The sequence below is a fragment of the Sinocyclocheilus anshuiensis genome, unplaced genomic scaffold (genome assembly GCF_001515605.1).
Source record: "Sinocyclocheilus anshuiensis isolate Anshui unplaced genomic scaffold, SAMN03320099.WGS_v1.1 scaffold51, whole genome shotgun sequence".
NCBI classification, from domain to species: Eukaryota; Metazoa; Chordata; class Actinopteri; order Cypriniformes; family Cyprinidae; genus Sinocyclocheilus; species Sinocyclocheilus anshuiensis.
In genome coordinates, this window is record NW_015548296.1 from 711,888 (window position 1) to 736,645 (window position 24,758).

General features: G+C 36.6%; 1 protein-coding gene across 1 annotated transcript in view; it reads right to left on the bottom strand.

Moving 5' to 3' along the window:
- Positions 1-24,758, bottom strand: part of ppfia4 (PTPRF interacting protein alpha 4) — a 123,816-nt gene that overhangs the window by 7,282 nt on the left and 91,776 nt on the right. The window contains exons 6-23 of the mRNA XM_016443653.1: positions 20,368-20,589; positions 18,902-19,048; positions 17,345-17,479; positions 15,081-15,164; positions 12,971-13,102; positions 12,069-12,131; positions 9,757-9,848; positions 9,510-9,642; positions 8,991-9,217; positions 6,521-6,749; positions 6,359-6,394; positions 6,000-6,130; positions 3,329-3,447; positions 3,013-3,094; positions 1,919-2,000; positions 1,522-1,722; positions 676-738; positions 299-325 (exon numbers count right to left, since the gene is read on the bottom strand). Of these exons, the coding sequence (XP_016299139.1) occupies positions 299-325; positions 676-738; positions 1,522-1,722; positions 1,919-2,000; positions 3,013-3,094; positions 3,329-3,447; positions 6,000-6,130; positions 6,359-6,394; positions 6,521-6,749; positions 8,991-9,217; positions 9,510-9,642; positions 9,757-9,848; positions 12,069-12,131; positions 12,971-13,102; positions 15,081-15,164; positions 17,345-17,479; positions 18,902-19,048; positions 20,368-20,589 (2,205 nt within the window). The remainder of the gene's footprint in view (positions 1-298; positions 326-675; positions 739-1,521; positions 1,723-1,918; positions 2,001-3,012; positions 3,095-3,328; positions 3,448-5,999; positions 6,131-6,358; positions 6,395-6,520; positions 6,750-8,990; positions 9,218-9,509; positions 9,643-9,756; positions 9,849-12,068; positions 12,132-12,970; positions 13,103-15,080; positions 15,165-17,344; positions 17,480-18,901; positions 19,049-20,367; positions 20,590-24,758) is intronic.

The window sequence follows — 24,758 nt, forward strand, 5'->3', positions numbered from 1 at the left end:
ATGTATATATATATATATATATATATATATTAAAACAAATTAAAACCATATTCTAAGAATATAATAATATAAAAGTGCATTTTGGCCCATAAAAATACTTTTTATTTTTAAATAAAACTAACAAAGTTCTCATTGTATTCCTTACATATAGTTGCAATTTTTTACTTGAAACTCCATATGAAAATCTGTCAATTATTTCCTACTCCATAAATATACCAAGCTACTGACAGACTTTTAAAATGGAAAGTGAAGACCACATAAAAAGAGGTAATTGGAAGGCTTTCGGTTGCTCTCTCACCTGAGCCCAGCTTCCTTCCTCATTCTCCTGTCAGTCAAAGGTCAGCGTGTTAGAGCACAGAGGAGAGTGTTAACAATGCTCTCTTCAAGCTAAATAAGTTCAGTCCAGTCAGAGTAGATGAAGTGCACACCAAGCAGCTGTGGTTGTTACTAGGTTACTGCAAATGCAGTTAAATATGGAATAATTTTGCAAAGCGACAGGACAGCAATCACACAGAAACATGCAAAAGGTTTAATAAGCGCACTCTTTGGGTAGTTTGCAGGGCAGAGGGAGATGGGGGTGGATTCAGGGGCAGCAGGCTGGGGGTTGTGAGGGCTGCGGAAACGTGGCATATGCATGGCACCGCGGGCACAAAGGAGTCACCCAGATGGACTAACCATTTTGGTCGAGGATGCCATGTTTTCCATCTCCTCATGAGTCACCCACACATTTCCGGAAGACTGAACAGAGAAAAACAGACACACACACACACACACAGATAAATGATCACACATGGCATAGTCCTCAAATCCACCTTTACAGCAAAATCCCTTTAAGGCAAGTCTGTACAGTTGGCAGTCGTGTTACTAACACCCCCGGCAATTATTTTCTACGTATGCAGTAGGTGTACAGATGCCTATTTTAATCTAAACTGGACCAAAATCACGAATAATTTATTTGGGTTTAAATAAAACAAATTTTATAAATATCATTTGACAAATGTTTTTCTCTAATGCACAGTTGACACAATTAACGGCACCCTTTTATTCAATGCTTTTTGAAACCTCCCTTTGGCATTACATCAGAAATATATTCTTGGGTTTTTCTCATTGTGATGGATGATTAAGGGAATTTGGCCTTTGTTTTCCCTCCTATTTATATTCCTGTGAAACAGGAAGCCATGGCTGGATAATTTCATGTTCATAATCACCCTGGTATGCTCAAAATTGTAAATATAAATGGGAATATACTTCACAGATATTTCACTCATAAGAATTTCTAGGGGTGCTAATAATTGTGTGCAACGTGTATTTGAGAAAAACATTTATTTCATAATGAGATTTTCCCCCATTTTCAATTGTTTTAGTTCAATGAAAGGTTAGATATTTGTGAATTTTTTTAAATAAAAGATCAAAATGATTAACAATGCAGATTTATTTTCACAGCCTTCTTTGATCATATTTACCAAGGGTGCAAATAATTCTGACCACGACTGTATGAGCAGTTTACAGACAGGCTCTTACTGTGCGTGAGGTGAGAGGAGCTGACGGACTCGTCAGTGACACCATTTCTTGAATGGCCAGCCTCAGCTTCAACCGATGCAGCGGGTTACTGATGCCGATCTCTCGCTGAATCTCTGTGTCCGACAGTGCCGACATGATGGCGCCGCTCTTCACGTTGGCACGACACGCTGCCACGTACCAAGCTGGCATGCCCACCCACAGCTGGAGGATGTCAGAGAGAAGTCCATCAAGATGCATCTTGGTTATCTCCATCATCATCAGAGCGAGTAAGTAATTATCGTAATTATTGTCATTCGTATACCACCCCACTATGATTTGTGTGATTATAACCATGGAGATCATGAGTGCTGTGCTCATTACTGCTCTGTGGGAGGGATGGTGGCTGATATCTTTGTACCTCGAGCCAGGAGACCACAGTTGGGCCGTCCCACTGAGCAAAAGGAAGCCCTTTCCTCCTAGCATCCTCCAGCAGCTCATGTCTGATAGAAGACAAAGAAAGGTCAGAGCTTAGAGGAAACACAACCCTAGAGACGTCAAACTCACATCAGTCTGAACATATGAAGTACACAGTGTAGTGGTTAAACGATATGGGGATTTAAACAGCAATGTTAATTTTATTCTGGCTAATATACATGCCCACTCAAAAGTCTGGAGTTAAAATTTACTTATGTTTTTAATGTTATTGTTATTTTTTGTTCAGCATGAAAGTGGACCTAAGCCCTGATATGTAATAATATAATATAATATGATATGATATATGATATGATATAATATAATATAATATAATATAATATAATATAATATATACATTACTATTTAAAAGTTTGAGCTATAAGATTTAATAGGCTCACCAAGGTTGCATTTATTTGATAAAAAAATATAGTAATAACATAAAAAATGTATACAATTTAAAACTGTTTTCTGTTTTAATCTATTCTAAAATGTAATTTATTCCTGTTCCTATTATTTTAAATATGAACTTATCTGAATCAGATTTTCATTCTATTAGAGAACAGCACTAGGCTATTCTTCTAACATCGTTTATTTCATTAGAATGCAAAGGCTATCCAATTTCTTTTTCTCATCTAACACCCAAACAAGAAGCACATTTTGTTCTTAGCACAGTGCCAAAGAATGGATACACACACACAAACTTATCCACATGGCAGGTGCTGATTAGGAAACCTATTTTTTCTGTCACGCTAATGGCCAGGGGACAGAGATAAGATGTGGAGATGAGGATAGACTCTACGAGATGGTAAAGTACACTCAAATGAGGCCATGTTATTAGTCTACTATTAAGCGTTATTTGTAACTTGTTTATCTGCAGGAAATGGCACTTTGCCATCCAATTGATTGGTCATTTGCTTTAATTGAGCTGTGTAATTAGGTAATTAGGATTAGGTCAGATTAGTGAATGTCTCAGGGTGATTTGCTGGGCGTCAGGGTGAAGGAGCTGTGTGAGTGAGATATAAAGCAGAGAAGACCTACTTTTTCTTCATCCTGCGGTCTCGCTCTGCCTGTGTGCCCAGTTTGCTCAAGGTCATGGTATCTCCAATGCCCATCTCGAAATCTGAAGTGTAACAACATATTAAAATACATTTTTAATATTTCATTTACTTTTTTAAGACAAATAAACCAAATACTTTCGGATTACAAGTAAGACTTTTCTTATACCATTTTGAAGACTTTTTATGGCCTTAAATTTGATAAAACTGAATGTAAGGCTTTTTAAGTGATACTCTGCAGTAGTAATAAAAACATGACATTTCCTGCATGTAATGTATGCGTTTTTGTTTCATGCTACCTGGAATGGCAGGTGGTGTCATCTGGCCATCCTTGCTCAAAGGCTGATCTAAACGCGATTTCTCCTTCTTGCCAAAGAGACGGCCGATAGACGACTTTATGCCCTTCTTTTTGTTGCCCCTAAGCAGAGAGAGAAAGAGAAAGTGAGGAAAAAGAGAGGCACTGTGTGACTTACAGTAAAGCATTTAAAGGGATAGTCCACCTAGAAATGAACACTCCGTCAACATTTACTCACTCTCATGACATTCCAAACCTGTATGACTTTCTCTCTTCTGTGGAAGACTGTTTGTTGCCAAACAGTTTTGGTTCCCACTGACTTCCATCATATGGGCAAAAAATTCAATGGAAGTCATTGAGAACCAAAACGGTTTGCTTACCAACATTCTTCAAAATATCTTCTTTTGCGTTCCACAGAAAAAAAACAGTTACAGATTTGGATTGACATGAGTGTGAGTAAATGATAACAGAATTTTCGTTGTTGGGTGGATTAGTGTGTTGTGTGGGTGTTCACAACGACAGAAATCTGTAGTGACAAAGCAACTGGAAGTCATTCATTTTTAATAAATTCTGGTGGCATTAGAAACTATTATCAATACCAAAACTAAGTTGAGCAGAGTTTAACCTAATGCAAATGAGAAGTGCAGCAATGTGGAGGCAGAAACGGCAGTCGAATAGAAACAGTAACAGTGGCAAGGATTTTTGCCCTTAATAACAGCCAGGGTGAAGGGGAAATGCTTTAAAAACAGTGAGGCCTGACACAAAAGATAAAGACATTTATCTGAAGTATGTGTATATAAGACAGAACACAAAAACCTGTCCTGTGTAAACAACACCTCACACTATATAACATGCAGGATCACTTCTGTTTGCAATCTTTTAATCAGGCTAACTGCCTGCCCTGCTGAGAAATGCTTAGTTATTCCTGCACTCTTATTTGGATCTATCGAAGCCAATTCAATCGTAATGAAATCACTCCTCCCCTGACATCACCATAAATTTGTGTGAAACATTAAATCGTGATAGAGCTAGGCGGCTCTGAGATGCAGTATAACTCCCCAGCAGTGATGTGGGAGTAGGAAGGACAGAGAGAGACTGAAAAAATGCACATCAGGAGTGATTTCTTGCTTTGGTTCAAATCAATGTGTATTAGTCTGAGTGTGCAGGACACCTGCTGAAAGTCTTATTTGAATTAAATTAGTCAGACTACAAAAGTGTGATTTGTATTCGACAATACCCATGGTAGTTCATCATTAAATTTAGCCGCATAAAAACATCACACCAGCTAAATCCTCACAGAGCTTAAATAGTAGATGATGCTCTAGAGAAAACATCTGGAGCAACATAATTAAAAACACAGCATGATAGCTAAATATGATACTGCCCACCAGAAAATCATTTAGCAATTCTATGTATAAGTCTATAGTGATTTTATTTTTTATGATTTTATTTAGCATTAAAAGTGGTCCTAGGTTCAAATCCTGAAATAACATATGATAAATTATATACATGATATTCTAAACAAGATATTATCTTATAAATATTATTGTCTATATAAAGTATTCAATTATTTAATGTTCAAAAGTTTAGTGTCAGTACATTTTTTATGCTCTTGATGCAAGTTTCCTATGCAAATTAAGGCTAGGTTTATTTGATTAAACAAACAGAAAAAGTTATATTTTAATAATATTTTAAAATGCCCACCAGAAAATCATTTAGAAATTCTATGTATAAGTCTATAGTGATTTTATTTTTTATGATTTTATTTAGTATTAAAAGTGGTCCTAGGTTCAAATCCTGAAATAACATATGATAAATTATATACATGATATTCTAAACAAGATATTATCTTATAAATATTATTGTCTATATAAAGTATTCAATTATTTAATGTTCAAAAGTTTAGTGTCAGTACATTTTTTATGCTCTTGATGCAAGTTTCCTATGCAAATTAAGGCTAGGTTTATTTGATTAAACAAACAGAAAAAGTTATATTTTAATAATATTTTAAAATGTAATTTATTCCCATGATGCCAAAGCTGAATCATTTTGATTAGGTACTCAAGAAACATTTCTTATTTCTTCTTATTATTAATGTTGAAAACAGTTGTGCTGCTTAATATTTTTGTGATACATTTGCTCAGGATTATTTGTCGAATAGAAAATTCAAAACAGCAGCATTTTTGGAAAAGCTCTATGGAAAACAGCATCTTTGACATTTTGTCCCACTATAAAAATATACAAGTTTAAAAAGAAAGCAGGTAAATTATCACAAAAATTTAATTTTAAAGCAAATGATCTGCAGAAGGTAACTGAAGAGATTAAATTAATACATGTGATTTTTTTTAACCTACAATAATCAGCTTATTTTCAAAGATTTAAGTTATCTACTTGGCTCACAAATCTTATTGCGCATGACACACCTGGAGGTGTACTAAAGAACAAATGTGGGTCACACATGACTTAAACAAAGGCAAGCTGACAGTAATTAACTAGTTTATAAACCCATAGTCTCAAGAGCAGTTGAGTGTTTGTGAGAGCATCTCTGCCTATGACAAACTCTCATCTGTCCTCAGTTATGCCTGCTAGGAAAATTATGTCTCATCCAGTTCAATCAGAGAAGGATCTATTAACACCTGAGACGTAATCATCTGTGGATTTGTGTGTGCGTTTACCCTCGGCCATCCTCAAGGCTTCCTGTTAGCTGAGCGAAGTTCATTTGGTCTAGTCTGAGACTGCGGGGGGAGGAAGGGGGCGACGTCTCACACTTGATGGTGGCCTTGTCTTCTCGGGCCTCCACAGGAGACTGGGACAAAAACACACAAACAAAATCATCACGATATCGCCTCTTGCAAAAAAAAACGAATGACATTTCCCACACACGCTGAACACAAATCATTAAAACGTAGTCACCTATAAATAAACAAACACACATACACACATTCACAACCTCATCTATCTAATGCACACACACTTCATTAGCACAAGCAATCCAGTCTTCAGTTTAGTCATTTAGAGATGAAGACACACTTACAGCCACTCGTCTGCGATGTTTCCTTAAATCACTAGGCTGAAGTGTTAGCAGGAAGAAAGAGACAAAGGAAGATGCAAGGTGACAGATGATTAAGTGTTAGAAAAAGGCGATTTAACGGCGTTAACACAAAATAAAAGGATTGCAATGTGAAGCAAGGATCACCAGGGTCATGATGCCCAACTCGTGGGCTGCTGAACCGGACGTCAGTTTAGGTGTGGATCTGCCGCTAACGGGGGGTGATGAACTGGCCAGAGAGAGGGCGGTGACGGAGGTGGGGATGGAGGAGCGTGGCCGCAGTGTCACATTCAGGCCGTCCATGCTGCCGCTGTTTACTCGACTCTCGATCTCATCCGCCCGGAGCTCTGCTGATTCCCTCTCTACCTGGATCATTCTGGAACAGAAGGAGAAAGAGATTTAGCACCTAGATGGAGAAAATTCTAACATAAAACAGACACAAACATCCTCAAACTGTACTCTCTGCAGAATACACTTCAAACCAAAACCGAACTCAAATCAGAAGAGACACACTTTTCCAACCATTTTTTTATCTATTTAATGATCTATTTGATCTATTTAATGTTGGCTACCCATTTATCCATATTTATAGTTATACTTTCAAATAATAGAATGCATTAAAACCTATAAAACACTCAATTTTATGCCTTATCTTACATCATCTAATAAATTATAAGTGCATAACGTGTAGCCAAGAATGGCTGTGTACAGGAGCGCACATAGATTTTTCAGTCTGGTTCTCATGAGAGCACCTGGAGATTTGATTTGCTGCTCACACTGCACCTAATGTGACCCATTAAATATATCTATACAATAAATTTAAGAACTAATAATAGTAATTATAGTGTTATTGCACTTTTAAATGCACAAATGCAGAGTGATAATACTATTATATTCTAAAATTAAAAATATTATTAAATAAAAATAAATGTATTTTATAGTACACTTAAAAACCCAATGCTAATATTTACGTTTTCATTTTTTTTTCTTTATTACCTTTTTAATTTTTATATGAATTTTCAACATTTTTCAAATCTAAAATCAGCAAGCTTTTATTTTGGCGGGTTGCCAGGAAGTAAGTATATGTATTGCCGGTTTTAGTGCTGCCAAGTTGAAACCGGCAGTGCGTAGTTTAGATTTATGTTTTAAGTTCGAATTGACATCTTATACAGTATTACAGTTTGTCGATCTAAAACGGTGATTGTAAATTAACAGCTGTCAACCATGCTGGTAGGCAAATTAGTGGTCTGAACTTATTTAAACACCTCCACACCACTTATGCACACCCCTGAATGTGTATATATTCTATACTGCACATATAATACATTATAACGGTGGCTAGAATTAATTGGGAAACCATAAAATGCACTACTAACAGCTTTATAGGGCATTATGTATTCAGCCGTCAAAGAAAATGTCACCAGGACTCCTCTTACTGTTGATATATGTTAATATTCATGCCCTGGAAGTATAGTCTGTTGTTGAACCCTCATGAGTTTAAGCCACAGCTCAGGTCATGAGTCACTGCTATCTGCACACTGCTGCACATTTTAGGTGATAGCTCTGCTATTGTCTGGCATTTATATTCATCCACAACTCAGAACTCACAAATATTGTCATATATGACAGATGTTCCACCTCCATCGCTTTGTGCTGCTGAAAGGAATCCAGACAACTCGGTATCAGGACAAGCTTCAGAGCAATGTTTGGATTTAGAATGAAGTTTTTGGCCTGCCTGACAGTTTCTGTTACCGTTCTAGTTATATCTGCAGGCCACCAGAGCACAGAGACACACAGGTGCTCTTTTAGTCTGCCTGCAGGGTCAATGAATTCTGAAATCGAAAAAAGGTCATTGAGTTTGAGAAGAAAGTTGGCTCTGGCTGCAACTGGTCACTCTTCTGAAGACTCTGTTCAACAAAGCATGAGTTTAGAGCACAAGCTTGGATCAATAAAACAACTGAACATGACATTTTAAGAATTTAAGCTGATATACTTGAGGCACATGATTAGATTTCACACAAGTCGCAAGATATGTCAGATTTAAAGCATTCATATACTAAAGCAAATATTGTAAAGTGTAACCCTGAACTGTTAAAGGGTTTTTCTACTCTTTTAAGGGGGTCTTTAAGCTGGCAGTAAGTTAAAGAGCCTATATGCAACACTAATTATAAATTCCTTATAATGTTAGTCAATGTTTTGTCCACCAAAAACAAATTAAACAGCCTATTTTAGCTAAAGTACCTTTTAGACTTATGCAAATTACTTCTGTTGACTGGCTAACGTCTTCACAAGTTAAATGAGTAACAATGCCTCCATCATAATGATGAATACTGAACAGTTGATGATAAATAAATACGGACTGTCACATGTTAATGTGTTGATAGTTCTGACATCAGAACTGATGCACTCTGAATGACCCATTTATGCTGCTAAGTTAGCGCTTAGTCATAAACTTTATGCTTCAACAGTTTTAAAAAGCTTTTTGAACAAAATGTAAGTGGCACTAGCTCATGCAGAACTCATTGCCACAATGCTGGTTGTCAGGCTGTTGCTGTGCAGCTGCTCAAAAACAAAACAAGATTTCCATATTGTCACTTTTAAAAGTCTGTATCCCAACCTGATCTCCTCATTGATGGCATCCAGCTGTTCTTGCAGCATGAGGGCAAGCGTCTGGGCATCTGAGTGCCCGCTGGGAGACAGCATTTCGGCTGAGCTGAATATGGTCTCACGGTCTTCATCGTCCAGGTCAGACAGCTCAGTGTCGCTTCCCATCAGGTGAGTACGGCTGGCTCGCAAGCTAGAGGGCTGAGAGCGATCCCAATCCTGCTCCACCATCGGCAGGATCTGGAAATAAAGACAAGGATCAGGGTTACTTTGTGGAGTTTACAAATCAGGCTTCCAGATATTAGTGTTTCAGTAAGATCTGATTTGCTATCAACATTTTTGAAGTGGATTAGAGAACCCGGAACTTACAACGAACACATCCAACGAGGCAAAAGAAAAGAATAGGGAGAAATTAGTTTACAAGGCCAAAGTGTGTCAGTGACTACAGTTATACCAGTACAGTACATATTACAACAAGTTTTGGTTTATGACAGTGACAGATGGAGATGTACAGTAGGTGTGACATTGACACCTTGGTGGGTTCATCCCTGAGTGCCACCAGTCGACCTTTCTGAGCCCGTCGTATGACCCCTGTGGAGGAGTAGTGATCTCCCTGACCTTCCACCACTGAGAAGCGCAGGTCTGTGGCACTGCCAAGATGAGACCTAAGCCCGGGTCAACAGAGAGAGGCTTACTTAGCACATCACTTTTAACGAGCAGATAAAAATAGGGCTCATTATATAACAAAATACTATAAATGTTTTAAATCTGGATGTCACCTAGGATGTGTTCCATCTCCAAACGCACCGCTCCTGCGCTTTAGATGATCGAGTTCAGCCCGTAACTTCTCAATCTCCCCAATAAGCCTCTCCTAAACAACCAAAAAACACTTGATTAGTCAATTCTTTCTTTATTATGAAAACCACTTTTATGAACTCGAATGAATAAAGATCAAAATAAGATCATAATAATAATTTTAAAATAGATTTTTAAAAATAAATGAATACTTTATTCCTCAAAGATGCATTAAATTGATCAAAGTGACAGTACAGACATCTATAATGCTACAAAAGATTTCTGTTTTTAATAAATGTTGTTCTTTGGAACTTTCTTTTAATCAAAGAATCCTGAAAAATATTAACACAAAAATGCTTCTTTAGCTGCTGAAAAATCATCTTTACCATCACAGGAATAAACTAAATTTAAAACTATATATTAAAATACAAAACAATTTTTTAAAGTAGCAATGATATTTCACAATATTACTGTTTTACTGTATTTTTGATCAAATAAATGCAGCTTTTGTCAGCATGAGTATTTTAAATTTAAAAACAAAAAAAATTAAAAACAATACAAAATCTTACCAACCTTAAATGTTTGAATAGTAGTTTATGTATATATATTTTTTAAAATAAATATTTGCATTTTTAAAAATCACATTGCAGGACACTATAAAATGAACATACAAAAGCCAAAGTAAAAATAATAACAAAAAAAAGAAAGAAATGAAGACCATCTACAGCAGTGGTCGGAAACAGTGAGCCAAAACTGGTCCGCCAGCAATAATATCTGGCCCGCGCCTGCAGATTATTTTGATAGTGGCTGGTTCTGAAATATATCTGTCATGACAGCAACAGTTACTTACAATCACTTCGTCTTTAGTGATTTTGCCTTCAAAATAAAAGTACGAGAACGTTTTTGCAGCAATGTTTTATTTTGAGATGAATTGAGATCTTTTGATTTGAAAAGTTCTGAAAGACATTCTAAAGAGTCTGTGGATCGCTAGACACACCTCTAAAATAGCTGTCATGAAATGTGTGGTATGAAAAAACAGTGAACCATTGAAACGTTTGCTTATAACGCGGGGCCTCAGCACCAACACGTGAACAATAACAAAGCAAATTCAGCTTCCTTTTTATCAAAAAGATTGACAAGACAATCAGCAAAAAAAATTAAAAATTCTTGATCATGGATGCAGAACAGCTGGGGGTGCATATGCTTATACTCTTGAAACGACAGAGTAAACGAGTAGGCTATATGAATAGAGTTAAAGTTGAAAAGATGAAATTCAGTAACTACATTCAAAATACATTTTGGCTATTACACAGGCTTAGTAGGCTACTCACTTAAAGTGAAAACTGGCATCTTCCATCAGTCACGATTTTTTGGATGTTGGGTGATATGGATGTCACTTTAATCCGCAGACAGTTCGTTGCAGATAAGACACCGCTTTGCATTCACAAAACTAGATAGGATGAACGTATAGTTGTCTTGTTCTTTTTAGCAGCATCATATGACCCCTTTAAATGTTAACATCACTCTGCGCACTACGTAATAGCATACCTCCAGCACGCAAACAATTTTAAAAAATGCAGTTTAGTACATGAGGATGCCAAGGAATAATTCTCAGTGTAAAAGTAGGCTACGTCAAATAATTATTACAATAATCTAGGCTCCATTGTGTAACAAGCAAATTAAAATGATACACATTTATTATTCACAATATGGAAAGAGGAAATAAAACATAGTTTGTTAAGAGCATGACTCATAGTTATTTTAATCCATTCCGCATCTCCCACATATGTGTGTTTTAGCAAGGCGGTGAATGAAGGTACTTGCCAGGTTACGTGTCAGTACTCTGCTTTATTAATTTATCCAGTGTAAAACCCGGACACCGCCACACAAATGTGGATTTTTGTTAATGACTGTCCTACTACAGGATTTAACACAGAGTAACGGCTCACTACCAGTTACAAAAGACACTGTAACAGTCTGTCACAGGCAATTCTAGTTGCATTTTTCATCAATTAATTTCTTAAATTATCCTTTGGCTCTGCTCTGGCCCGCCATCTAGTGGCGAAAATAGTTTTTGGCCCGATGCCAAACTTACTTGCCGACCCCTGATCTACAGGATAAACACTTACACACTTCTTTATACGTTCATATAAATATCCTAACTTAAACACTTGATGTTAATTAAGAAAAGTCTATGGACGTGTTATGCTCCTCGGTTATCTCTTGAAACTGCAACACTCCTGGCTGTTGCTCATGTTCTGCAGATCTGTGTTATTAATGCGCAGTGCCACTGTACCTTGTTGTGATGGAACTCTTCCAGTTGTTTTTGGGAATTCTCCAGGTCATGGATGAGTGCATTCTTGATGGGGGAATGGGGGAAAAAAAACAAATGAAACAAAGTTGACAATAAGATTTAAGCAGCACGTTGTGCCAAAGATAACCTGCACATTCTCTCTACGTGTGGTGTTTCAGCCTGTCCCTTCACATCTGGCCACTTCTGTCATCTCAGCTTGCAGCTCAAAAGAGGAAAGGACTGGGTTCTATTCATTGAAGCTGAACAGAAAACCTTTATACCTATGTTTTTCACAAGCGATTTACAGAATATGGCCGTGCACGCTCTAGGATAAAGGCAGACTATAAATATGGACATAAATATTAATATCTTTAATCATTTAAATGAATTAATTTATCATTTAATAATATATAATGTTTGATGTAAATAATTTAAATAATAATTTAAATAGTTTCATAAGATGAATGTACATTTGGAAAATAAATCAACATAATCAACATTTAATTTCTTATGAATAAAAAATAATAATAGATCATTTAAATATTTTTTTACAATTAACGTGAGCAATCTTATTTTTCTTATCTTATTTTAATTATGTTCATTAAGAAAAAAGCTACAATAAAAAATTATTTTTCAATGCTGAAAAAATTTAATTAAAAATATTACTGAAAATATATTTTCTTTTAACATTAAAAAAATTAAATGTTAAAAATATAAAAAAAAAACAGCTGTTAATATCCCCCCCCTGCAGTACATGTAAATCTGAGGCCTGGGAAACCAGTCAGTAATGAGACCCTTGTGTCAGTGTGTTTGCTATGTTTGCTTAAATACTCTTTAAGCATCGGCTGATCAAATGGTCAAATGTGAACAGTAGTATGTGCAGGTGGGTATTGTAAAATCTGTACCTTGTCCTCCAGCGCAGCCATGCGCTCCTTCAGGTGCAGCTGAAGCCGTTCATTGGACTCTGTGAGAAGACGGTCCACAGTGTCAGACAGACGCTTGTTATGCTCCTCGTTCATCTTCTCCCTCTGCCGAGCCTGAGAAAGAGTGACAGCGAGCAGATAAGATAAAGAAGATAAAAGGAAGCAAGAAAAAAAGGGGAGTATGAAACAACATCCTTTATTTTAAGAGTACAACTAGACTGGAATTTGCTTTTCTGATAATCTGCGTACAGTAGAACCAATAGAGGGCAGCATTACACCCTGAAGCACTGTCATCACATTCTAAGAGTTTTATGTCTGATTTTTAAGTCAGGTTCATGATATTAAAACACATAGCTGCCTTTGAGAGTTCACATTTTGCTTCAGCATTTACAACTAATTTCTCACATATTTCTAAGGGTGTTTGGTGTGCATTTTGTGATAATCCCTCAAGAACATGAATAATGACAGTCCTTGTAGCTGAATGCAGGGGTGATGACTTTTAAACACAGTTGCAGCGGGATATGGGCACTCAGTTGCCTGGCAACAAAATCTTAATTTTCTTTTGGTGGCAACGGTCTTTAAAATGTAGTCAACACAGCATTGTGACTGTCAGGAAAGAGCGGGAGCGCAAGCCCAGTCTGAGGTGTAAGTATCAAGGTTTAATTAAGGCTGAAGGAGGATAAGGACTCTCTTTGACTGCTTTAAGTCATTACAATCATCAGCTCACACGCAGAAGGAAATTAACCATGCATGAATTATTCAAAATCTAAATATAGCAGCCAATTACAGCTCTGCTCTCACTGGGGGTGGGGAAATTCAGCTGATTCAAGATGAGCTAAAAAATGTCCCATATTCTCAGAGCAGCAGCATGTGTGTGTGAGTGTGTTTGTACAGGAGTGCTAGCCTAACGATCTTTGTTTGCCTCTGTTGTGTGTGTAAAAAACAGAAGAAGACACAAAGCAGAACAGGCTAATCAGAGCAGTCAGGCCGCATAATCCCCACAGTGAGATCGAACACACCACCTGCAGGCCTGGTCAAGACCTATTGTGCAACAGGTTACACGTCTTCCTTAACACACACACACACACACACACACACACAGAAACACACATTTATTATCAAATTCGGACCGAATACTTACATTGTTTTTATTTCAATCTAATCGAAATAACTACAGACTAACCTTGAAACCCAAACAAAAAATGTTCCGGTTTTTAAAATGTCATTAAACTATGGTTATACATGTCCATTAACTTTTATTCTATTGTCAAAAGTGAAAAAGTGTATATTAAATATTATATATTAAAATACATTTAATATATAAGTATTATTATATTATATTATTTTATGATATATTATATTAAAATATATTTCATATATAAGTATTATATTATATTATTTGTTAAATTAAATTATTAATTTTAAAAATATAATTTTTAAAAATATATATTTAGAATCCATTATGGTAACACAATATATAAATATATATTTTAATCTTTGTTAATGTTAGTTAATAAAGGTCCATTAAATAATATACAATTTTTTTATTTTAATAATGTATTAGTAAATGTTGAAATTAATATACAGTAAACTAAGATTAATAAATTCATGCTCAGTTCCATGTTAACTAACGTAGTTAACTAATGTTAACAAATGTAACTATTGTGAAGTGTGACCTACTGTATAAGTGTGTGTAATACAAACTGCTAGGGACAATATGGCTAAACAAACATTATACTGAGCCAAATCATTTACCGTTTTACATTTTAATTTTGATATTTTGTTTATTTACTTTTCCCTAATATGAACCATCTGATGTGGGTTATTTCAAGTTTTGTGGAGACATTGTGGCCAAGCATATGAACATTCGCACACGCTCACAAAAAAACAAACAAACACTGGTTATAGTGTTCATTCTTATGTGCACTTAAACAAATCAAAATCACATGCACACACACAGCGTAATGAACCAAAGCCACGCTCTCATTTACTCCCTCATATCTCATCTTTCCTCTATCCAACATTCACTCATTCAGTGACAAACTCAGCATCCCTTTTTCTTTTGGTGTCATGACCCCAACCCAGTCCTCACCCTGCCCAGCTCTTGGTTCTTCTCTTCCAGCTGGGCCTCCAGTTGGCGCAAACGCTCCTCAATGTTGCCATGTCTCTCCTCCGCCTACAGGAAACACTGGTATTAGTATAAAGAGCAACAGCAGGACTAAAACCTTCACAGATTAGACACTTCACATTTAACAAGAAACAGATTTAGATTTAATTGCTTGTATTTTATTCGTCACAGAAACATGCTTGTCAAATCTGTTTTCAAAAACCATATTTAAAATGAAAATAAGGCTATGAGAAATCAAAGTATAGTTTTTTTTCAGTGCATGTTGTTGTATTATTCGGTTTCTCTATAGCCCGGTGATAGCATATAAATAGGATCTTAGGAAGGAGAAATTCTGGTTTAAGGTCAGCCATGGATCTGTATTATTTGAAGCACGAGGTGTATGACAGGATGCCACTGACTGAGAATGAGAAAAGTTGCCATTTTTAATTAACTACATTAGCAAGACTATAAACAAAACCCCACTGCCTCTCTGCCACTCTGACAAGACAAAACACTGTCATCCACAATTCGAGCTGATGTTCAGATGAAACGTGACTGCTACAGAGTGAGGAAGCCTGTAGAAGAGAAATATCAGCTCTACCTGTGGATGTCTGATGGCTGATGCAATGTAGTGCTTTATTATATACAGTACAGCTGTATTTTTAAAATCTTTTTTGACACTTATAACAAGAGAAAGGACACAACTGATGGGAAAAGGGTTGAAACAGGATGAAAAAATAATGCCAGACTTACATGAGCACCATAGCTCAATGTGTCGGAAAGCACGCTGCCTGACACTAGGCCTCAGGTCTGACCTTTTATTTTCTTTAATAAGTGATCCTAAACTGGTTTTGCTTAAAGGGGTCATATGATGCGATTTAAATTTTTCCTTTCTCTTTGGAGTGTTACAAGCTCTTGGTGCAGAAAGAAGATCTTTAAAGTTGCAAAGACTAAAGTCTCAAATCCAAAGAGATATTCTTTATAAAAGTTAAAGAGTCAGCCACGCCTACCTTAAACGGCTCATTCTAACACGCCCCCACATATCTACGTCACTATGTTGGAAGATTTGCATAACGACGCGGCGCGATGCAACGCAACGCGTAAAAAGACAGTACAAGTCATTAAAATCCATAATTATGTCCCCCACTGGATGCAACGGATGCCTCGTTTATAATGGGTTTTCATGTTTTTGAATCATCGCTCCGGCCTGACAGGGCATCATCACAGTATGGTGAGGGGCGTAACATTTCCGTCTCACGCTTGAGTTATTCGGCCAATCACAACGCACTGAATAGCTGGCCAATCACAGCACACCTCGCTTTTTCAGACCGATGAGCTTTGTAAACATCGACGCGTTTCAGAAAGGCGGGGCATAGAGGAGAAACAATAATGTACAGTATGTGGAAAATAATGTGTTTTTTGAACCTTAAACTGCATAAACACATTTCATTACACCAAATACACAAAATAATGTTCTTTTTAGCAGCATCATATGACCCCTTTAAAGATCCAAATTCTATTTTGGACATCAAGTGGAAACCCAACACTGAAAAGACCCACCAAAATTGCTTGAAAACAACAATCTTAATTAAAGTACCATGAACTCTATAGGTCCAAAATATTAAAGATTATCAACATGATATCAACAATAGCACAAATGTGATTAACCTATTGAGTAATTCACTAAATTAAATTAAAACAATCTGTTCAACAACATTTTCATTAACTGAAATAAAATAAAAACAAATTTAAACTAAATGAAAATGAAAACTATTGCCTTGGAATCAAACTGAATTTAAGTTATAAACTAAAATAGCACCATATTAATATTAGTAATATGGGGTATATTTATTATACCACACATACTTTGGTTAAACAATGTTGGCATTTGTTTAATGTCAATTGTTTAGCTTAATATCTACATCTGCCTAATATGCCATTCACTTTTTTTTGTTCCTGATTTCCATGATCCAGTTAGAACATACCGGCAACCTAAAATTGGGTCTTGACCCATCATAGAACTTTTAGATGTTTCTCTAAATCATGTGGGTCTTTTGAACAGCTTCTGTTGTTTATCTCATATCTAATCCTGCTGTTTAATCTTTTCATGTCAGTTTCCGCCCTTCTTTATCTTATCATTTGTTTCATCACCATCTCAGAGGGCATTTTCCTGACAGAAAATAATCTTATGAACTGACTCTCTCATTTTTTCCTGCTGCTGTTGTCTGGAGAAGTGACTGAGTACTCGCCTTGGTGAGGGCGGCCACTCTCTGGGCCAGTTCAGCCTCCACCTCGGGCAGAGTCTCCGCCTTCCTCATAGTTTGCTGTAGACGTTGTTCCGCCAACTCCAGCAATTCCTGGAGGTGTCGCACCTTCTCCTCGCTCTGATAAAAAGACAAGTGCATGCAAACCGCACAAAAATAAGATAAACAGAGGGTGTACGTTCATGTAGACACCCCCATTTTAGAAGAACACAGATATTGAGATACAAAGGTAAGACCCACACATGGTTACAAGGTACTCAAAACACACACGTGAACGAAAACATACCATACAGTACATTTAAAAAAGGAAGCACACATACAACACAAAATAAATAAGTGCACATAAAAACAAACCACCAGTGTACAAACACACAAAATACATACACATGATTCAAATGAAAGTTTCAAAGTCAAAATGTGGATTATTCGCTACTGTTCAAAAGTTTGGGGTCGTTAAGATATTTATGTATTTGGAGAAAGTCTCACCAAGGTTGCATTTATTTGATCGTAATATTGTGAAATATTTTTACAAATGAAAACAACTGCTTTCTGTGTTAATATATTTTAAAATTTAATTCATTTCTGTGATGGCAAAGCTTAATTTTCTGCATCTATTAATCCAGTCTGCAGCATCACATGATCCTTCAGAAATAATTTTAATATGCTGATTTGTTGCACAAGAAATATTTCTTACTATTATCAATGTTGAAAACAGTTGTACTGCTTAATATTTTCCTGGAAACTGTGATCATATTTTTTTTCAGGTTTCTCTGATGAATAGAAAGTTCAAAAGAACAGCATTTAATTGAAGTAGAAATTGTTTGTAACATTATGAATGTCTTCAATGCCAAAAAAATAAAAAATAAAAATCTACTGACCCCAAACTTTTTAAGGGTAGTGTACTGTATCTATCACTGTAAAATCAATGTGATGTAATGCAGTTTTTCATTCTCATATGCTTAAACAGGGCTGCTGTGAATATTCACATGGCCTGGGACAACATTTTTTTTTAGGTCTGCCCAATTCTCCCTGGGCCCAATAAGTGGGCTAGGACCTAAAGCAACGTTCCTTGTTGTCCCCCCCTGACGACATCCCTGCCTTGAGCGCAAAAGCACAAAACACATGCTGTCTATACAAGAGCAGATGTCTTGATTTATCCATCTCTTTTAAGATATTTATACCCACTGCATTCATAACAAACACTCTGTCCAAACTGGCACCAACATCAATGCAGTTGGGAATCCTTTCTTTCTCCAGCTGATGGATCTGGATATTAAAACAGTCGGGCGGTACCTGCTTCCTCCCAGCATGCCTCTTCTCAGTGTGCTGAAGGATTCTGAAGCATTCCAGCATGAGTCTGCTGCTTTAGGGCTAATTAAACCCCTCTGACTAACATGCACCCTTCATACGCACAGGCACAGATTGAACATGACTCTCAGAACATCTCAACTGCATTATGGGACATCAACCAGCACAGACCTACAACACTCATACTTGAAATTAACGTCAAATCAGCACAGGCCTGATTCAAGGTTGGCATACCTGTCGGTAAAGTGAGTCCTTGGTGGCCAGCTCGTTCTCTAGCTTGTCGTTCAGGTCATGGATTGAGGTGGTTTCTCTCTGGGCGGCCAGGTAACGCTTTTCTAATGTTGTGATTCGCTCCTCCATGTCCTCCTTCTGTGCCATCGCCTGTCGAACAGGCACATAGTAAGAGAAAACAAAAACCCTTGGGAAGTTTGAAAACCCTACAACAACTTATGGAAAAGTAATCTAAACAATGAAACTGATAAAAATCGGCATACAATTGAAATTCACTAGAATTTGATCCGACCTCCACTACCAGAGTACATTTGTGTCATCAAAGTGTCAACTGTTTATCTCTAATGCAACATTTATGCAGAAGTCGGCAAAATGAATGGATGCTTGCTCGCTTCACTTTGGTACTTTGGATTTTGAAAACTTAAGATTTGTTTGCTTGAAACTTGAAGTGTTAACACAGAACAGCTCATGTGTCATGATTCAAAAGATTCAAAAGAATGTGGGTTCAGAAAACAGCATTCACATTATCCAACTCTGACGTCAAACGAACCCGGGTGCGCACCTAGTGCTAGTGTGAAAGCACCCTTAGAATCTATTTTCTTAATACATCTTATTGATCTTATTTTGAATGCTTCACCTGTGAATGTTTAACATATTTTTTTTAATCAGAAAGTCATAACTGGAATGACAGTCTTCAGTGATGTGCTGCAGTGGTGTCCTGAAATGAGGAGGCAAAGTCCTCATACACACACACATATACATATGTGACCCTGGACTACAAAACCAGTCTTAAGTTGCACGGGTATTTTTCTAGCAATAGCCAACAATACATTGTATGGGTCAAAATTATCGATTTTTCTTTTATGCCAAAAATCATTAGGATATTAAGAAAGATCATGTTTCATGAATATATTTTGTAAATTTCCTACCGTAAATATATCAAAGCTTCATTTTTGATTAGTAATATGCATTGCTAAGAACTTCATTTGGACAACTTTATAGGTGATTTTCTCAATATTTAGATTTTTTTGGCACCCTCGATTCCAGATTTTCAAATAGTTGTATCTCTACCAAATATTGTCCTATCCTAACAAACCATACATCAATGGAAAGCTTATTTATTCTCAATTTCAAAAAATCTCAATTTCAAAAAATGGACCCTTATGTCACATATACATAATATACACATACACATACACATATACATGTACATATACACAAGGCACAATAACTAATAGTAGTTTGCAAAGTAAATTATTTTGGGGAGAACAGCTCCTTTAAATACCCTAAATCTTTAGACCTTGCCAAGGAATGAGTCATAATTGCATTATTTGCAACCTTCTGTCTCTCATTAAAAATAAAGCTGTTGAGAAAATGTCCTCACTGCCTGATGTTTTGTCTTCCCTGAGACAAGCCCTCATCGCTCTGTCCCCATTCTGTCTCTTTCCTCTCTCCCCAATCATTCTAACCTCGCGTATGTCCCTCTGGTGCTTGGCACTCATCTCCTCGCTCTTCAGTAGGTCTTTGCGGGCGGTAGCCAGTTCCGTCTCAAGCTCAGACATGCGATTGGTCAGGCTGCTGATCCGCTCTCTGTTTTGGCCCAGCTCCTTATTGGCCTTATCCAGGAGTTCCTGCAGCTCCAGAGACCTGCTGGTGTCGTCATGGGCATCGATGGAGCCATTGGGAAGCCTCTGTGACAAACACAAAGATATGTTAGCGATGCAATGGAGACCTAGTCGAGAACTGTAAAACTTGTTTATCGGTCCCCTGATTTCCACTTAGGTTCCCAAATGAGCTTCAGAATGCCAAAATAAACTTCTAAATCATTTTCAGACAGGCAAAATACGCTGAGTCAGAGTCTGAAGAACACAGTCAGCAAGTTAAACAGCTTGACTGCAATTATGGCCTCAGGAGTTCAGAGGTTCTCTCGCATGCATCATATCGTCGTGACCGTGCATTTCATCCACCTACTTTATACAGCCGAGCAAATTAAAACCTCCACACTAGTGATTTTGCAGGCCTTAAAATTCAAGGCTGGAAACAAAAATACAACCTGGGTTAGATGTATCTTTTCCCCAAAAACTGTCTGCTTTCTCAAAACTGAAACGTCCAGTTCAGGGCTGACAGGAGAATTCCATAGAGGCACATTTAATGAGGGCACATGGGGGTGCTTGACTCTATATCACTACTGTAAAGCTGACAAAAGGACTTTTACAGAGGCCTTTCTGAAATGTTTTTGGCCATATTTGTTTGTGGATGTCAGTAATGCTGATTGGCACTGATGTGCTTCTCGGCATTAAACTGAATTACATGCTGTTAATTAAATAATTCTTCAGAGAGAGCTCAGAGATTCAGAAGCACAGCAGGCAGTCCGCCAAAGACAACTCATTTATAATTTCTTGTCTCTCACATTTTATAACATTTACCCCTTATATTTACATTTGCAATTGCTCAAAATATACTAATTTAATACAGTGCCACTTAAACCCCCCTTTTCATTAAAATCATATAATAATTCTACTATTTCATTAGCAGGTGCTATACAAACCAAATTTTATTAAAACAATTAGATTTCACTTACCTCTATCTATAAAACAAAAGACCTTTGTCTATCACTTTAACGTCTATGGCTGTAAAAATATTTTCAAAATGTGTAAACATTTTCAAATGTCTGTATGGATTGATTTAATTGTTTTACCCTTGTCACTGACCAGCATTATCAAACAATTTTGCCTATAATAAAGATAAATTGTAAAAAAAGAAAAAGAAAACAATTGAAAAACATTTGAAAAAACCCCTCCATCTCTCTTCATCAAAATATAGACTTTCAAAATCATTTTCACACATAAATAAATAAATGTATGTGTGTATTTGGGACATATTAATTGCCAGAAATGAAATTATACTTAGCAAGACCTAGGATGCCTTTTATTTATGACACAATGTGTCAATTCAACCACCTTTTACCAGGGAATGCTATTAAACACAATACATAACTTGAAATGTGGTTTAACTCCCACATAAAAAGTCCACATGGTGCAAAATGCCCATTCTTAAAAATGCCCTCATATGCTATGATCTTTGACTTTCATAGCTTTATCAGAAATTTTGCAGAACCCTCTCAGTCACTCTGCTGGGAGTCCGCAGAAAAACCCATGTCGGCCTTTGACAGGCTAAACTTTGTTTCAAGTATTTGATGAGCCATGAACCACAGGGACTATCAGCCATATTTCTGCCCTCCAGGGAGGCTTGAGCCAGCTCTCCAGAGAGACACACAGTCTGGACCACATCTGCCATCTCTGGCAATCTACTTCTGTCTGCTTTCATCCTCTCTATCCAGCTCTATATGATTCATTGTTACTAATCACACATGCAGTTTGGAGTCAACTGTAAATTTACATAAATGTAAGACATTTCTGTTACAATTGTACATTTCACAAAAAAGGTATGTTTGGGAAAAGCCTGCAGGCATTTTCATTATCTTCCTCTGTAATAAAAGGTGTAATATTACGAACCGCAACCTTTCAGGTGCTAAAACAACACCCAGGAGAAACCCACCAAAACATGTTTTGCTCTTGTTCTATTAAAATACAATTAGAGAAATTATAATAGTAGCCATCAGAGTTATTCTTCCCTTACATTTTGAAAAAAAATATAAAAAAATATTTCTCAGTCCAGATTTCCTTCTGACTACTTATATATAATATCTGACAGTAATGATCTAAAATAAACTCTGAAAAGCCAGAACATGAATGACATCTGGAAGAGCTCTATTAATAAATGGCACAAGTTGAGAATTTAAAGAGCTTCACACACACACACACACACACACACACACACACACACAGACTGCTGAAGAGACAGTGAATCAGACACGGTGAAGTATCAAACAGTCAGCAGGGCAATGTTCTTGCAATGTTCTTCCTCATTAGGAGCAGTTTTAGCTACCGTTTCAGATTCAGTAACCTTTCAGAAAAATGCTGACACACAACACTGACTGTCTGACAATCAACAATCAGCTCCTTAAAGACCCCATGAAATCAAATTTGGAGTTTTATTATTTGGAAATAACTGTTAAGTATAAGCTCATCTATATGCTACAGCACTCCTAAAAGCTAACAAAAATATTCTATATCTTAGTAAATTTACAAATGTAATACCTTTAAATCCTGTCACAACCTCCTGTTTCAATAGGAAATACGTTAACATGAAAAAAAGCGTGTTCAATAAGTCTGTCTTATAGTCAGGATGAAGTTGAAATAACGTCAGATCTAAGGTCAAATTTGTTCCACTCACAATAAGCTCTATAACAAGCATTTAGAAAAGATAGAAACAGAAAATAGGGTAAATTTCCTTTCCTGCTGACTTTAAAGACAGACTTTCATAATGAAACCGCAATCTAATATCTGCTCCCAAACTAACTGTGTGTACTAATGAGCAAATCGATATTGCTGCATTGAAAAAAAATCTTGCACTACAGAAAATCAATAAATTGCATTTCACATACATAAAAGATAAGGTGATATTTAAACAATGAACCACATGATCAAAGATTAAGAGCAATTCACAATTCTCCTATTGACCAGACTCCTGTTGGCTTGCTGACTGCTAGAAGTGAGTCACACCCAGAGACAGGAGACAATTTAGCAGCCTGTGCTGAAGGTTGAAGGGCAAAAGCACTTGGCGCATAATCAATGCAGTTTATTTCTCAGTAGCAAAGAAAATACCATCTGTGAGAGAGGTATTAGAGCAGGAGGGATCCCTTTTGGACCAGTGCCTCAGATATAAACTGTTGCAAGGTGTAAGTAATGATAAAACCTATGGGGTCATACACTAACGTTTAGAAGTCTCTTATGCTCACCAAGGCTGCATTTATTTGAGCAAATACAGCAAAAACAATATTGTGGAATGTTATTACAATTTAAAATAGCTTTTCTATTTAAGTATGTTTAAAAATTACATTTATTCCTGAGATGGCAAAGCTTAATGTTCAGCAGCCCTTACTCCCATCACATGATCCTTCAGAAATCATTCTAATATGCCAAGGCCGATATATCGGCCGATATTTGGCTTTTTTTTTTTTAATATCGGCATCGGCCGATAAGTTTTCCTGTTTGGCCGATGCGTTCGACTTTTATTTTGATGGCACGCCAGACTTTTATTTTGACGGCGCTGAGAACGGCAGCGCCTGAGCACAGTGCTCACATTCTCCCTCTTGTTCGCTGTCGTCGTTAACAGTTCTGTCTAATACGGACAGAAATCTGTCTAATAATCTGATAGAACGGTTAAACAAAGGAATTAAAATGTATACAAAAAGTATTATAACGATTGCTTTTATATTATTAGTAATAGAAAGGCAAACATTATAATACGTTTTTGTTTGCCGTCAGCATTCAGCAAATATGCATTTATATCATTTAAACAAATCTTTGAATGACTAATGAACATTTAGTTTCACAAACCTTTTAAACTTAGTCGGATCCAGCTGTGAGATCTTGTGAAGTGTGCATTTGTATCCTGCATGATCGCGTGTTCTCTGCGTGACGGTCGATCCGTGTGAATTGAATGCGGACAGAAGGAGAGTTTAGCTTCACTGGAGACGCGCGATCGACAAACTTTAAACTCGTGATTTCAAATTATGCTGCGCTTTATGCATTTGCCCACTGCCATATTAATGTCATTTTCACTTTGTGCTGTATGTAAAATGAGCGTTACCTTAGCTTTATTTTAAAAAATATGATTCCCAAATTACACAAACTTCCCAGAATACCGAGTGCCCTGTTGGTTACAGTGTTTACTTCCTTTTTTATTAAATATTTATTTATTTGTGAAAAATACTTTGTCATCTAAAGTATAAATA